This window comes from Stegodyphus dumicola, chromosome 5 (genome assembly GCF_044657685.1).
Source record: "Stegodyphus dumicola isolate Sdum_Otavi_A_Nest chromosome 5, ASM4465768v1".
NCBI lineage: Eukaryota > Metazoa > Arthropoda > Arachnida > Araneae > Eresidae > Stegodyphus > Stegodyphus dumicola.
In genome coordinates, this window is record NC_140772.1 from 69,766,476 (window position 1) to 69,782,683 (window position 16,208).

The 16,208-nt window shown below is 29.1% G+C and overlaps 1 protein-coding gene across 1 annotated transcript in view; it reads left to right on the top strand.

Moving 5' to 3' along the window:
* The window catches only part of LOC118183772 (uncharacterized), a 514,823-nt gene extending 498,983 nt beyond the window's left edge, over positions 1 to 15,840 (top strand). Inside the window, exon 8 of the mRNA XM_085816747.1 lies at positions 1,289 to 15,840. Coding sequence (XP_085672873.1) covers positions 1,289 to 2,017 — 729 coding nt within the window. The 3' untranslated portion in view covers positions 2,018 to 15,840. The remainder of the gene's footprint in view (positions 1 to 1,288) is intronic.
* The last annotated feature ends 368 nt before the right edge of the window (positions 15,841 to 16,208 follow it).

The window sequence follows — 16,208 nt, forward strand, 5'->3', positions numbered from 1 at the left end:
TGATTAAAACTTTTCAAAAACCGGGTGTCTCATGGTCAGGAAAGGATACTTAGTCGACGCAAAGATTAATGAATATTTTCAGAAGGTAGTAATAATCGCTTAAAATTAAAACTTAATGAACATTTCCTTTTCCACAGAGTTTTAACTTCTGACTTAATTAATAATCTCAAATAAAACTAAACAATGTATGATATAAATGGGAAAAATAAATTGAATTCCTTCTAATACAGTTTAAAGTCTTTAAAAATTACTTATTGCTGAAGATTAATTTTTCCTGAATCTAGTGAGTAATTTATTTTATTTTAATTATGGTTTAATTAAAAATGTTCCCAGGAACATCATTCAAACTCTAAAAGGATACAATCGGGTTAAGCAATGCTATTTTTGGCTCAACTCAAGAAAACGTTTTGAAGCGTTAGTTGAAAACTTTCAATACACTATTTTAATGAGAAAATTACAATTAAAGAGATGGATTGAAAGTTTTAAATTAGTAAAATTAACTTTTGTATTGAAATAATCACAAAATTCAATTTGGTAATGAAGATATGAATATTTATTGAAGAAAATGTAAGCACTGTAAATTGCTTAATAAATAGTTGCAAAATATATTAGTTTATATGAAAATATTAAGTAACTAATATTTGAAGCATGAGTCCAAAACTTTAAATATGTAGAATTTTATACTTTTTCCGTACAATTAATTGTACAAACGCTTTCATTTGAATATAATACTTAAGTATGTTTTGTTGTTTCGTTGCAGGATTCCTCTTTAGGGAAAGTAGTACCGAAGAGAATAAATTTGAACTGTTTGTCGATTTTTGTTTTACATTTTACCTTTATAGGTATTTCTACGTAACCATATAAGACATAGCATAAACTGCCTATCTATACTTACTTTTATCTAACTAAAACCGTATAATTAAAATTACTTTATAAAATATGTAAGTATCATAATTCACCAAACCAAGTTAAACTGTTTTAGTTGAATATATTAAAGGCTAAAAAAACTGATGTTCAGGATGAATAATATTCTTGGTCGTATCGGTTTAAAAGAAATTAGAGGCTGCTGTCAAATGGAGATTTTAAATCAAAACTGCGAAAAAAATGTGTGTAAACTGTCTTTAACCATTCTTGTATATGTCATTTCTATACTATCTTAATACAACACGTATAAGGGTGCTACACTATTTTATTTTTAGTTAATTATTTAAAATTTTAACTTGCATTGTAAATTTTTTCATATATTGTATATTAGAAAATACCACAGATTTATTTTTTTTTCTTTCAGGTTGTATTCCAGGTTCCTTCGACAGTCGAAGGTCGCGCCATGCCGCTTCGTTGTCGGTGGCTTCTTGAGGCAGCTCCGCGCAAGTATCTTTATTTACGATTCAAAGGGACTGATGGGGCTGAGGGTTGTCTCTCAGGTAACAAGATTATAGTATATGCCGGTCTTCCGGTGCAGCCGTTATCTGTCGTGTGTCTACATGGTGGTCGCAAGTCCTCCACTTCCATTGCTGGAGTCGAATCTGCATCTTCCTCCGCTACGGATGCTGACCATGAAGTGGATGTCTTTTCTAACTATTGGTACAACGATTCGTCGCGCGAGAGCGGTACACGGCATGTGCTGCGGGATCATGTGTACATTGAAGTACTAGCCAACCATGCGGAGACAGTACGGTTCGAGTGGATAGAAGTCACGAAACCATTTTTCCGTACTCACACTGGTCAGTTGTTGCGTGATGTCAACTGCCCCTTCGAGTGCCCGGAACTGAATGCCTGTATCGGGCCAGAGCTGTGGTGCGACGGCAGAAAACACTGTCCATCCGGCTACGATGAAGCACCGGCTCATTGCGACAGATTCCCTACCCCTTACGTAGCAGCTGGAACGTCTGCGGGAGCGATCCTTCTCCTATTAGCCCTTGCCCTGATAACCATTCGCTGCAGACAAAGAGGACAATTCAAACAGTCTCGGCCAGTGCCAACAGATGATTTTCCCATGGACAGTCCACATGTGTGATAAATGTTTGACTAAATATTAAAAGAGATATCTTGTCAAAAATGCGTATCAAAACTTGCATACGTGTGTAGCACCGACAACAGTCATATTCGACAATTCATTTATGAGAATATGGTAATGCTTAAATTTTAGTTAACTTTGAAGTCCATTAATTTGTTTATGATTCGTGCTCTTCAAATTTTAAATTACTTCAAAATTAGTTGCTTCAAAAGTATAATGAAGTTTGTACTTATTCGTATTTTTCTTACAGTAAAACTGCTGCAATGAATCTTTTGTTGTGGGAATCAACATTTTAATTTAATATTATTAATTTTTGATGAGGCCAGTAAATATACATTTTAATTTTCTTTATTACAGCGAGAAGATTTTGTGCGAAATATGTTATGATATAAAATAGTAAGGATATTAGGCGTTTTGATATTTTAAATACTTCGCCGCCTAAATTAATTATTAGAAAAGCATGAAATATGTAATGATTTTAACGATACCAGCTAACATAATTTCAAAAAATATTTAATAATAAACCAAAAGTACTGTTTTTTTGATAACGCAAATTTAACGAGTCATCCCAGTCCAGCGATTTAAGACTTTAAACTCAAAAGAAGTTATATAATGCTCATTGTTTAATATCTTTAATGAAATAACTACTTTTAATTATGCTCCGAAAAGATCTAAAGAGAAGGAAATGATTTTAAAGTATTTTATATTTTACAATGAACACTGAAAAATGTCCTTACGAATTATTAGCATGGGTTCAGATTTCTAAAGTTTTTAGATAGCAATATCAACACCTCAAAGAAGAATTTGGCTCTTTTCAATTGCTTAGCTTGTTAATTAATAACAGACAGATTTAATTTGGGAATTAAACATCTTACGCTTTCTCGAATACCTGTTCTCTAGCACGCCGAAAAGAAAAGCGTTTCATTTCGAGCATTGACAGTACACTGCTTTGAAATCCCTGAGCTTGCCAATCAAAAATTAACTAAAGCTGCACAAATACGGAATAAATAAAATCAACTGAAACTGAAAATACGAGCTTCAAGGTGCACACATTCAGGTGAAGGATTGCATTTTGTTTAAAATTAGGTGGCTCTAGCCGCCGCCATTTTCCCACAAAACGAGGAACAGTTAACCATACATACATACATACATACATACGTACTACAAACATACATACATACGTACGTAATACATACATACATACATATATATTCTTTATTATTTAAAAAAGGTTAGACGCATTTTTAATTTGAGTATGTCACAATTTTCATCACAATTCAGCTTTCGAGGAAAACAGTGATAATTGTAAGAAATAGCGGATAGTGGAAAATAGTGAATAATTCTGTTTTCATTTAAAGGAAAGCACACATTTGGGTACTAACTTGTTGAAGTAGTCATCGCGATTAGTCGCTAATATTGGCAATCTTAATCACTTAATCTGTAACGGGCATATTCCAAACTTCGCCATTAGTTTTTTAATTAATTGTTGGAATACATTACCATACCTTATCATTTGGATTTTTATTTGAATCGATAGTGTTAATGACAGGTTAGGGAATGTAATTCTTAAACGTCATAACGAAATATTTCATCATGTAATATTTGATAGCAAAAACAAACGAATGTTCTGTATATTACATATGAAAGAAAATTTTAAAAGATGTATAATACTCCGTCCAGTATAAAGATTAAAAGTTAAGTGATAAAAAAAGAAAAAATTCAGCTAGTTTACTTTTCCAGTAAATCAATTTATATACATTTCCCTGCTGATTTATTCATACACGCTACTAATATTTGATGATTAGATAACTATTTTTTACGCAAACGTTGAAAGATAGTGAAATGTATTTCCAGTTGGATTGAAATTATTGCTGTAATAACGAGAATATTAATTTAGGGAAGTCTTATCGTGAAGAAATATTTGCTTATTGCCATTGATATTAGTTTACAATAAAAAGTATAATTTCTACTCAGGCTTGAAATGAACTATATCATTTGATAAAAAATCTTTCATTTTAAAATAAATTATATATGCAATTGCCGCTCCAATATCTACCAAAATTAATTGTAATTAATCACACAAGTACAGTAATAAATCTTACATTTTCTTCAAATTTATGCTGCTGCCAACACGAAATGAAAATTGGTATTTCTGTAATCTCTCTTTTTTATCATTTCTTATTGTATTCAAACGCACTTTCTATTAGCGCTGACAAGCACAATGAAATGCTTTTCTCCGATTTTTTAGTTTTGAAACTAATTTAGAAAACCTGCAATAAACATGGATATCCTATGTTAAAAAATAAAAAGGCAAAATTATGAGTATTTCTAGCAATGCATCTCATTCAAATTTGTGATTCAACAGAAAGTTATATGGGGTTTCCTGTCGATGACATACATTCGGAATAAAATATGACTGAATCTTTTAACAACTAAATTATCTGCTAATTTATTTTTTTAATTTCATCAGAAAATCGACTTGTCAAACGCAAATTAACATCTTAGTTGTTAAATATCATTTTATTTAGCTACTTTTGATATTTTTTATGAAAATTTTTGAAAAGTGTAAAATTATTCTGCGGTGTAGATGCCTTCAAAACGTTACCCACTGACTGAACTTTGTTTGCTAACTATCATTATTGAATTAACTGAAAAAACTGTGTTTTTTTATTTTTAAGTACATGTCTTGATCATCAACTATTGTGGATAAATTTAATTTTTTTATCTGCGTAATGCAAAGTTTATTGCAGAATAACCTAAAAATCAGATTTAGCTCCAGCGAAGCATACCCATTTTTGTTTATTCAATTACTCTCTCATTACTGTTCCTCATTACTTCAATTACTTTCCTCATTACTGTAGAATAAAAATGCTCGCTATGTCTGAAGAAGTGAAGCGAAGCAACTTTTCAAGTCATACATTCTCGCCCTAATGGGAAAACCAAGGTGAATAAATTCTGCAGAAGATAAGAAATCTGATATTCTTTTCTGCATTGTAATCACTAATGCGACAAGTTCAAAGTTTGCCAACTTATTAAAAGAAGAGAAGTTACCAACTTTTTAGTGATAATTAATGCCTCTAATAAACATTTAGATTTCGACAAAAGAAAGGGACTGCACTTTTGAAAGCAATATATTTTTAAAAATTGCATTAGATTTGTCTTTCCTTTTATACCGCAGATAGCATTACAAACATTTATTTCATTCGTCACGCTTCAATGCATTGTTTGCCAGCTGTTGTTCTAATGGATTGCGATTTACATATACATAGCAATAAGGATACTTTCACTAATACGTAAAAGTAAAAAATCAATTACTTAACTATAAGAATTGGTATATCTGTTGAAAGAAGGAATTAAATATCTTACCACTAATGTTATAATGATAAGTTTCAATAGTCTCAATGAGTCCCAATGAGTCCCAATAGTCCCAATGAGGAAATACCTTCATGTTTAACATAAAAAATGTATTATCCATTGTATTTCCGAAACCTTCATTATATATCTCTGTCAAAGATGAACACGTATAGTTTATGCATATTAAATTATTCCCATAACAGTCATTTCACAGCGAACAGAAGTAAAGAAACAAAAACGCTAGAAGTATTCAGAACTCCTACAGAGATTATCCTTTTTCATGCTTAAATTACACGTAAAAGAAACGTGACTAGTATGTTGCTAATAACTCTTAATTTAATGAAACTAGCGGGAAAGTAATATCTTAAATCACCTGATCACCTAAACTATAGGTGACTACCTATTTTTTAAATTTTCAGAAGTATATAAAAAGTACATTACTAAGTAATTTTATACATATTACGTACCAGCATTACATAGCACGTAAAATTCCTCTTTTAGAATTTAATATCATTAGATTCAGAACAGAATAATCAGATAATCATATGGTAAGTTTATGCTTCACTTCGATAAACAAACTAAGATTGATTACTTAGGCTAATGAGATCAATCAATTAATCGAGTCAAATGCTTGAACTGAATATTTAAGACAGTGACATTATTTGTGAAATTTAAAGTTTAATCCCAATTCTAGGGTGTTTAAATTTATCACTTTAATTAGAAAAGTATTTAGCTTGAAGTTTTGCTTCAGTAGCTAATAATTTAAAACTTCAAATATATTCTTATCTATTTTCATGTTCATGTTCTTCCTCCCGATTTAGAAATATAGTAATTTTAAACTGTCAAATGGGAAAAATGCTCTGTTGATATATATTAATAAAAAAATTTAATACGGTATGAAATTAATGACACATCTACATTAAAACGGAGAATTTATTAAGCAGAATTTTTGCAACACAAGTAACAAGTAAATAGATTATATTGAAAAAAGTGCGAAATGTAACATAATTGTGCAATATATGAATCATTTCATAATCTACAGCTCTTGATAAGCAAGTCTAAACCTTTACAACAGTATAAAAGACTCTGGGAAAATATTGTATCAATCTTCGAGCAAAAAACTAATGAATATGTCGAAATAGAATATCAACCTGTGCAATTAAAAATATTTATCAAATCTTTTACTTATTACAACATCGCATCCCGTATTGACTAAGCTACCTTTATCCTATTATGAGAAGAAAATGGTTTTATGCAGTTTTGATTTGCTATCCATTCAAATCGCTTTAACTAATTCTAAAACCTTCTAAAAAAACTTAAAAAAAAAAAAAAAAAAAAAAATATGATATAGAACGACTGTTTATCATCACGCAGTTCACTTCTAAAAAATTACAAATTAAGAAATGAAAATTTCTATTTGAATTAATTATGCACTACATTACATAAATAAAACTTGGAATAATATTTACATTAAAGTTACTTAACTGAAAATATCAAGTCAATGTTATTACAGTATTTTATCGTACATTTTAAATAAAAACGTACAATGCAAAACGTGTGAAAGTATTCTATATTTGCACAGTAAAGCCTTCTTATGTATCATTTCTGAACAAAGTAAAACAAAAATCTTATTAGGCAAAAATCTTTCTCCTAATAATTGAAATAAAATCTCTGGTAAGTGATTTCATGACTTGGTTTTTGCTGTAAATCTCAAACTATTTTAACTAACTAAAAAATCATCCAATAAAGTAGAAAGAATATTTATCATTACTCATCTAATTGAGACAAAATCAAATGCTAAGAGATGAAACATCTCCGTTTTGAAAGCTATGCGTAACTAAGAATAATGCAGCTGAATTTTTATCGTTTCGTCTTTATAAAAAAATAATTTAAAAATCATATTTACTTAATAGGTTTCTATTCGAAAAGTTTCTATATCGTCGCAAAAGTACATACATTTTAATAACAGATATCCACCACTGATTAAAGAAATGAGCCAGTTGAAAAATTAAGCAAAAATTGTTACTTAAGTTTAATTTCCTTTAGAGGTTTCCATAATTTACGTTAAAAGTTTAGAATAAAATCTAATCTCTTCAAAGCAAATGTTTGGGCATACGGAAATTTTCCAGTAACTTATTTACATAAGTGTCTTTAGAGTGCTTTATCTTAGCTTAATAAATGAGAAAATTGTACATAGCAATTGTTTGGAACGTTTAAAAATAAAGAAGTATTTTCCCGAAGTCCTTTTATGGAGGTCAGGATGGAAAGGGGCTTTAGTTGATAATAAGGAAAGTCCCAATTGTACAAATTATGAATTTCTCATTGATATAATTATTTATTTTTAATACAAAGAAAACATAAATTCATAAATAGCTGTAAACCGTGCATAATATGCAGAAATAACGATCTTCCTCAAATATAAACAAATAGTATGTAAGGTATGCCATGTATTCGCTATAATTTACAACAGATTCATGATAATACTTAAAACAAATACATAGACTATATTGATTCTAAAAATTCGCATTCTTAACATGTCAAGAATGTTTTGGAGTGTGTCTCGTAGCAAACATTTCAAGTGTTTGTTAAGACTCGTGCAATAATCTTTATCACCTCATGTGTAGGATTAAAGAAATTTACTGCACATAATTACTGCCTGATATTTTTTAGATCTTATTTTAGTTTTGTTTCCTGTACTATTTATGCCATATCAATAATATAAAAATGAATTTGATATTCTAGATAATATCATAAACTAGTTTACATTTTCTCACGATAGAGTCAGTTTTGGGTCATAAAATCAGGATATTTAATTTAGTTTAGTATTGAAGCTCATTACTAAATGGGAATATATAGATATCGTTCTCTGAGTCTATATTAACTTTCCGTTTTCATCTCAAGCATTTCAAGTAATATGCACTTTTGTTTCATATTTAACAGTACTTATCATCAATTCTTTGATACATTTACCTCATTTTATTGCAGAAGAGACCAAATAAACTGGAATTCGTGGCATCCTTATTCTAGATAGCGATCACCTGAAATATAACTTATACAAAGCAATGCATAATCTTTGGAAATATGTTCATTCCGCTTCTTATGGGCAAAATACTAGCTGTGAATCTTATGGCAATCCCATTTTACGTTAGCTTTTGATCACACGTTAGGCGTTTATTGAATTAGTAGAAGAAACGATTGTAGTTCACAACAATAAGTGTCTTCAAAAATCTGATATTCTTTTCTGACAAGGTTCGTATAATAAATTATATACTGCCATACATCGTTTTTTTGCTTATTTTAAAGGCTGTTTAACAACAACGGCAATATATAATTTTAGAATTTCATGCATGTCGAACTTCGTTAGTAAATAGAAAACCTAATCATACTAGTGCTATTTGGAATATTTTAGCAAGATTCATTTGCCTAGAAGCTTCACATACATCTCTTGCTCAATCATTTCGCAAAAGGCTTCAGAGGAATGAGACAAAATCAGCTTACAATGAGAAAATAATATCCTTATCCAAGGAAATGAGCAAATCAGAGAATCGTTTTCATCCCATACAAGGAAGTGAAAAGTGATTCTAACTGTCAGTTGTTTTAAATTACAACCGCCATGGCGATCATTTTGCTCGAAAAGGATTAGGCAGCGTTATCTTGCTCTCCACTGTTCTGAAATCTTTGGAAAAATGCGAATAAGGAGTTCCACAATTGGTGCTACAGTAGTGACCAATCCTAGGCCTCTTTGATCCTCTTTTGCTATCAGGGGACCTGTCAGTGGGGCTCGAAACTAATTACGACTGTGTAATGTCTGCAGCGAAGCGTTATTTCGAGCTCAGAAATTCAAAATCTCGTTCCGAAGCCGACATGCTCTTAAAAGTTAAACAGGGAGGTAGAGGTGTACAGGGACACACTAGGGAGAAATAGTAGATCCTTACGTTAACAGTTCAACGAAATTGCTGTTTATTCTGACTAGAAGTTGTTTAAAATTTTTAAGTCCTGCTATTATTAAATAATACATGTTGCATAATCACATAATGTTTCACTTAAATAATTACACTGCTAGAAAATAAAAGAAACATGCATACGTGAAGCAATATGCACTAAAATTATTAGTTTAAATGGATCAAAGACTCTAAACGTATAATTTGCGTTTTAATATTTTATTTAGGTTATTCACTATGAAATATCGTAACTAGTTTAAAGGGATTCATTGAAAACTTTCGTTGATTGATTTCATGTTTTCAAAGTATACATCACTGAAATGTTTTAATCAGCAAATCGTTTTTTGTTTGTTTGTTTATTTGTTTGTCTTTTATACAAATCTATAGCTTAAATCCGATCTTTATGAAACTTGCCACATTTGACTTCAAACAAGAGGAAGGTTACTGTCTATATAAGATTTCTCAAAAACCATCCAATAGACTCTGCAATCTTTATATACATATCTTTTACGCTAATTTAACGAACTTTTGAGTAAAAGCCATGGAGGTTAGAATATGTTAAAAACGTAACGATTTAAAAGTTCGACGTTGCCACTCTGCAAAGCGTAAGGTATAAGCATTTTAAATTTGATTTGAAAACATGGCGGTGTAATAAAAGTGTTGCCACTCGGGAAAACGAAGTTATACTAATTTGACTGGAATTTAAAACAAACTCGGCTGTTTAAGAGAAATATGTTGCCACTGCCCAGATTAAAATATTTGGAAGTGTTTTATCGTTCAGCGAAGTGCAAAATATTGAATGTTTCACGCATTAACATGCGTGTTATTGCATCACACATATTTCCTTTGCTTTTTGGAAGTGAATACGTAACTGTGGTCCCAAAGCTTAATTTCGCTGTGAAATTAATTATGCCACCAAACCGAAAATCGATTATTAGATCTACACCTTAGCATGAAAGCAAAATACGTCAGGAGTATCAGAAACGAACGAAAAAATGGAATCAAGAGTAGAAAACTCTCGACTACGTACTGCTCAAGCCCATTCATCTGAAACAAACGAGGAACGGGAAGCAAGATTGGAAAAGGTTCGAGTACGTTTTACTCGATCCAGATAACATTGCACACTGATATAAATCTTGTGCATTCCATTACTATGCTAATCATAATTACAGTCATTATCCAAGTGTAGTCGTTGGAAAGGTGAATAAATTATGCATGTATATCAGAGCCTTCGTGCAAAATATGCATAAAATATTTTCATGTCAGAATTACAACGCAAACGCTTTCTTTCCTTTAAGTAGCATTGCAACTCGTGCCGGGTAATAGCTAGTTAGTTATAAATATAAATGTACTACACATGCAGAATAAAACAATAAACATCTGATAAAATATTTTTAATTGTTCTTTAACAAACACTAATTAAAAATATGTGTTAATTGGTTAAAATCTTTGCTTTTTGAAAAATATATGTTCTAGTACTCTTTACAATAACATTATGCATTTACATACAATCTTTACATTTTTACTTAACTTTCACACATTATTTGTACAAGCTGCTTGCAAAGTAAAGTACATGTTTCCGTAAGATTTACGTATCAAAAATATTTATAGTCATTAGATTTGCAATGTTTCTACTTAGGTCTTGAAATTCCAACAGAAATATTCACAGCATTCATATTGTTTTAGGTAAACATTTATTTAACAAATGCTACTCTTATCATATTTTTTTAATCTACCTAATAAAATGTTTATTTTGCACAAAAGTGATGGCTAAAACTAATATGAAAGTAAGTAAATCTATTGAAAGCTTTGCTATTGAAAATGATGCAACTTCTCAGAAAATATTTTTTTTTTTAATTCTAAGTATTGCGATAGCACATTAAAAAATTATAAATTTAATAATGTAATATTTTACTGCGTCTATACTCATAATTGTATTTACAGAATTTCATATATGTTGTTAAATATTATGGTCTTAGTATATATTTATAAGCTTTTCTCTAAAATTTCTATTTAGTCTAAAAGAAGAAAAATGTTTCGAAATTTTTCTTAGTTGACCTGTTTTTCCTCACTGTCGAATATGAGATTGTCGGTGCTGCATAGTATGTTTAAGTCACTTCAATGTATTTATTTTTATTACACCTTTTTTACATTTTTTCCAACATGGGGTTAACTGAATGTGTGTTTAATTGTAATGGAAGTGCATTCATTGAAAGCTACACAGTACTTTCTCTTTGGAACTGTTTGTTTGAAAATATTGAAAACTGTGCACTTTTGTGTAAGGTGTTAGATGTTGCTTAATTTGTACTGGATATCAAGCTTCAATGGATTCAATTAAGCATGAGTTGTTTTTGATGCTTTAAACATTTCTAATTTACATTTGAAATGCACAGTATCGAGCTGATATGCTATTCGGTGTTTTCTAAACAGATATTTAAATACTTAATCACAAATTTATGATATTTTGATGCTGTAATATATTCTATGGATGATGTGTCATCTCTTAAGAGTCCAGGTTATTGTGACTTCATTGCATGACTAATTTCATTATCATAAAAATATTGAAGAAAGTTTTCTTTATAAAGGAACACACCTTTATTGCTAAGCCCATACATCCAACAATATTAATACTGAAAAACATACCATTTTTAGCAATGAAAAATAATAAAGATGGGGAGACGGAAAAGTCTTTATTTGTTTCAGTTTGGAATGTGTTTTTTCAAGCAAAGGTAACTTGCATTATTAATAAGAAGATTGTAACAAATGTAAAATAAAAAATATGTAATATTTCCATACCTTCAAATGAGCTATATACGCAATAAATTAAATTTATTATTTTTTATAAAATTTGTATTATAGGAAAGAATGACCAACGAATTTAAAAGGTGAAATTTATTCTATTCTGACATAATTATATATACTTATATAAAAGTAAAATCATATGAGGTTATACCTCTATTGAACATTTAAAATAAATAAAATCTATCAATAAATCAACCACAATATTCATAACATATTTTATCGGTATCGAAATTAATTTATTATTGTTTACTATTCATCATACAATACAAGACATTCTAAAATCTCTCTACAGACTTTGCTTTCACAAAATCCTAGTCCCAAACACAATGTATAAGAATGCAAAGTATCTTAGGGACACGATGCAGAAATTGTGAAGCTTGTCCCATAGCTGCAAAAAGGAAAGGGTTTGAAATACAAACTATTTTTGTATGGTTCATGTAAAATTTTCGATTGTTAAATATTCGTTATGTTTTATTTAGTTAAACCAAGAACTATTGCACCTTTGCATGCAAAAAGAAATTTGCTCTCATGTATTATTCCTATGATTTCCTAAAAAACATTTACGATTATTCTGTAACCTTACTTTAGAATTTTATGCAAGATAACACGAAGAAAATACTTTTATAACAATATTGTCAGTACCACATAACAGTAGAATTTCTTGAATTTTCAGTATGAATGTATAATTCTGATTGTTGGTCAAACAAGAAACAAATGATGCACATTTGATTTTAAGTTCGTAAATTAACCACCTATTTATAAATGGAAAGACATCTTCTGCCTTACACAAATAATTAAGTATTATCCTATTATCGTCGATTTGCTTTATTTTCTAATTAAATAAATAACTGTAATATATACAAAATAAAATTACCTTTTCACTTAGACCTTTTTAAAAGTAATATCAATACCTATGACTCAATTTGCATGTATTTAATCTAAATTATTAAAATGCAGAGAAAAGATTCAGTAAGTGTTATTTTTAAAGCACTCGATTTATACAACAGTGAAATATATTCAGACAGCAGTAAGCATTTAAAAGATATGAAAACTATTTGGTATGTCTTCACATTATAGCTGTATGCGTTATAAATTACACACATCTCGAGCTAATATTCAATATTAGAGCAGTGCAGAAGTGATAATTCTCTTTTTATTATAAAAGGAAATCCATAAGAAATCAGCTATCTATTTGATTATGCATCTTCGTGTGTATGTATGATTATATTTTTGAGCATCAGGGATTGTTTTCAGCGGGAAATAATGCTTTATGACAGAACAAAAAAAAATACACTTCTCATAATGCTCAAAGTTTGCCTTTCAAGGTTTATTTTTCATATATTCTTTATCATTTGAAATGTTGATATGTGCCATTAAGAATGCATCACATTTGAATTAAAAATACTTCAATTTTATTATTTTAAGTACAATTCTGAAAATGCTAAAACATAATTAAAATATATTTCAGTGTTAGTATTTTAAGTACAATTTTGAAATTGTGAAAATATAAATTGTACAAATTATAGAAATCTATAAGAATTGGCAGAAATAAATCTTTGACAGTTATTTTAAAGTTTGCTGGTTATGAAATACTTCTTTCGAAACATTATTTTTAACCTCCCATTAATATAAATAAAGGATCTAAATATTTTTTTCATTAACGAAACTTAATAGTTTAAACTGAGACAATTATTTGCTTCCAATGTACAATAACTATTTTCTACATGAAACAATTTCTTTGCTTTTGAAGGAGAAAACTGAAAATTTTCTCCAAATTAATCATAATTTTCAGGAAAAAAGCTGTTACAAAATTTTATTTACCCGGGATAATTAATTATTAATAATGATAATTATTATTTGCATCATTCTTTACGACTGCAATTATCAACTTATGAAACTGTACTTCTAAAAGCAGAAAGAAGAATTAAAAATTAATGCATGTTTTTAGGCATTGCACAAAATGTCACGAAATGTTGAACTATCCTGTTAAAGAAGTTTTTCGATAGTTATTTTTAAATGCTGATTATCAAGATATGTTCTGTTTTTTATTTCGTGCATGAAGCTATGTCTTCAAATTTGTAACATTAAACTTTTTAAGGTGTTTTTTTCTTTTTCACATATTTTGCTAAATTTATAATGATTAACATATTGCAGCAAATAAAATTTATAATGGAAGATGTATATGCAAAACATAGACAATAACTAATAGGCCAAAATACTTTAGCAGAAAAAAAGAGATAATTTTAATATTTATTCAAAATTTTTTCCAATAGGGAAGCAAAGTGCAATGATGGAAGAAAAAATTTCTTAATTTATCTCAATTCAAAGTGTCTTATGGTTACTAATTCCAAAGACATTCCACTTAACGAACTTATTTTATTCCGTTCGAATTAAAATAATAATATTAACAAGGAAATTGAAGCAATTATTTTTTCAGTTATTAATTAACTGCTTAAAATATACACATTCTTGACATCTATTCCAAACCTGATTCAGGAAAAGAGTGAATAAGGAATGATATTGAAGGAATTTGCTTTCCAGTGCTCATGGGAATTCGTAATTCCGCAAAAATCTTATTTGTAACTGTAATAAAATATCATTAATTATCTTGCCAGATAAAATCCTTTATTTAAAAGCTTCAAAGGAATTTCGTTTAATTAAAATGATACCAGAATAACGTAGTATATCTCGTAAATGAATAACTTTTCTCAAGCTGTCTTAAAAATTTTAATTTTAAATCCAATAATTTATTTAAACTTCAAATATTCGTGAATTAAGCATTTAAAGATTAAAGTGAAACTTTCTTTTTCATTACCCAGAATAAGTATTTAAATTCTGACGCTTTCGAAAATATATTTTTAATGCTCTAAGGGAATCACTAAACTCAATTTTGGTGTCTGAAAAATGAAACAGCCAAATATGAACATTCTTACATAATTATTTCTTACCTCATTTGAATTTTTTCCTCACATTCATGAATTAAAAACTGTTATAATTTTAAATGAGATATAATAGAAATGCGTTTGAACTACTTCTTCGGGATGCAAATACTAAAAAATAACGTCGGAGATTTTTCTCGAAATATATCAAAGCGCTGGCAATAAATGTTGTTTAAGGAATCTCTAATTTGGTGAGTTCCTGTTTGCTTATAATGCTTATGAAGAATGTTCGCTTTTAAGACTAAATGCAATGTTAATACAGTCAGCGCTCATTATAATGAATCTTGAGCCCTGAGGAATATCTTAATAAATGATTTAACAAACGTGTATTCAGTATACCCATATGAATTGAGTACTTCTTGAACTTGTCGATATAACTGAACATCTGTTAAAATGAGCCATCATTATAATGAGCGTCGATTCTTCAATTTATGTGTAAATTTGCTTATATTCTTATGTAACATTGTTCTTATGTTATTTAAATCTAATGAGAATGTTTCTTTGTCTATCAAAAGTTGGAGATGAAAATACAGTGTCATGTTCATTATATTTGGAATGAGGTGTAATATATATGCATATGCACATATAGGAATAATTTTGGACATTGTGATCTCTTTGCTTTTGGATTCTCAAATAACGTTCGGATATCGATGTTGTTTCAAAAGTTGGAAAGGTTGTGAAATTTAAAGCCTATGATCAAAGATTCAGCCATGTATTACAAGTTTATACTAATGTTTCTAAATGAATAAATAATCTGTATGTTTGGCAAATAAAATTGCGTAATATGTCTGTCTTTTCTTCACACATATCATTGCTCTTCACAAGTAAAATGTTACATCGTTTGCAATGAAAGGAAATGCGTATAGGCATTATTATTTGCATTTACTAAAGATATATTGAAAAATTCAAAACTAAACATTTTGAAAAAAAAAAAAAAAAACTCTTTTTGAGATATTGTTTTATTTTGGCAGAACGTTACTGAAATTTCCGACACAAAGTAAGTAAATAATAATAAGGGTATCTTAGCAGTATACGAATATAAAGTTTTGCAAGACTATTTTAAAGAAGATTGTGATATATCTCACAAAGAAAGTTAAATTTTAATATCAAATGTAAATGGACGAACAAAGTAAAGAATAATTTGGATTACATGAG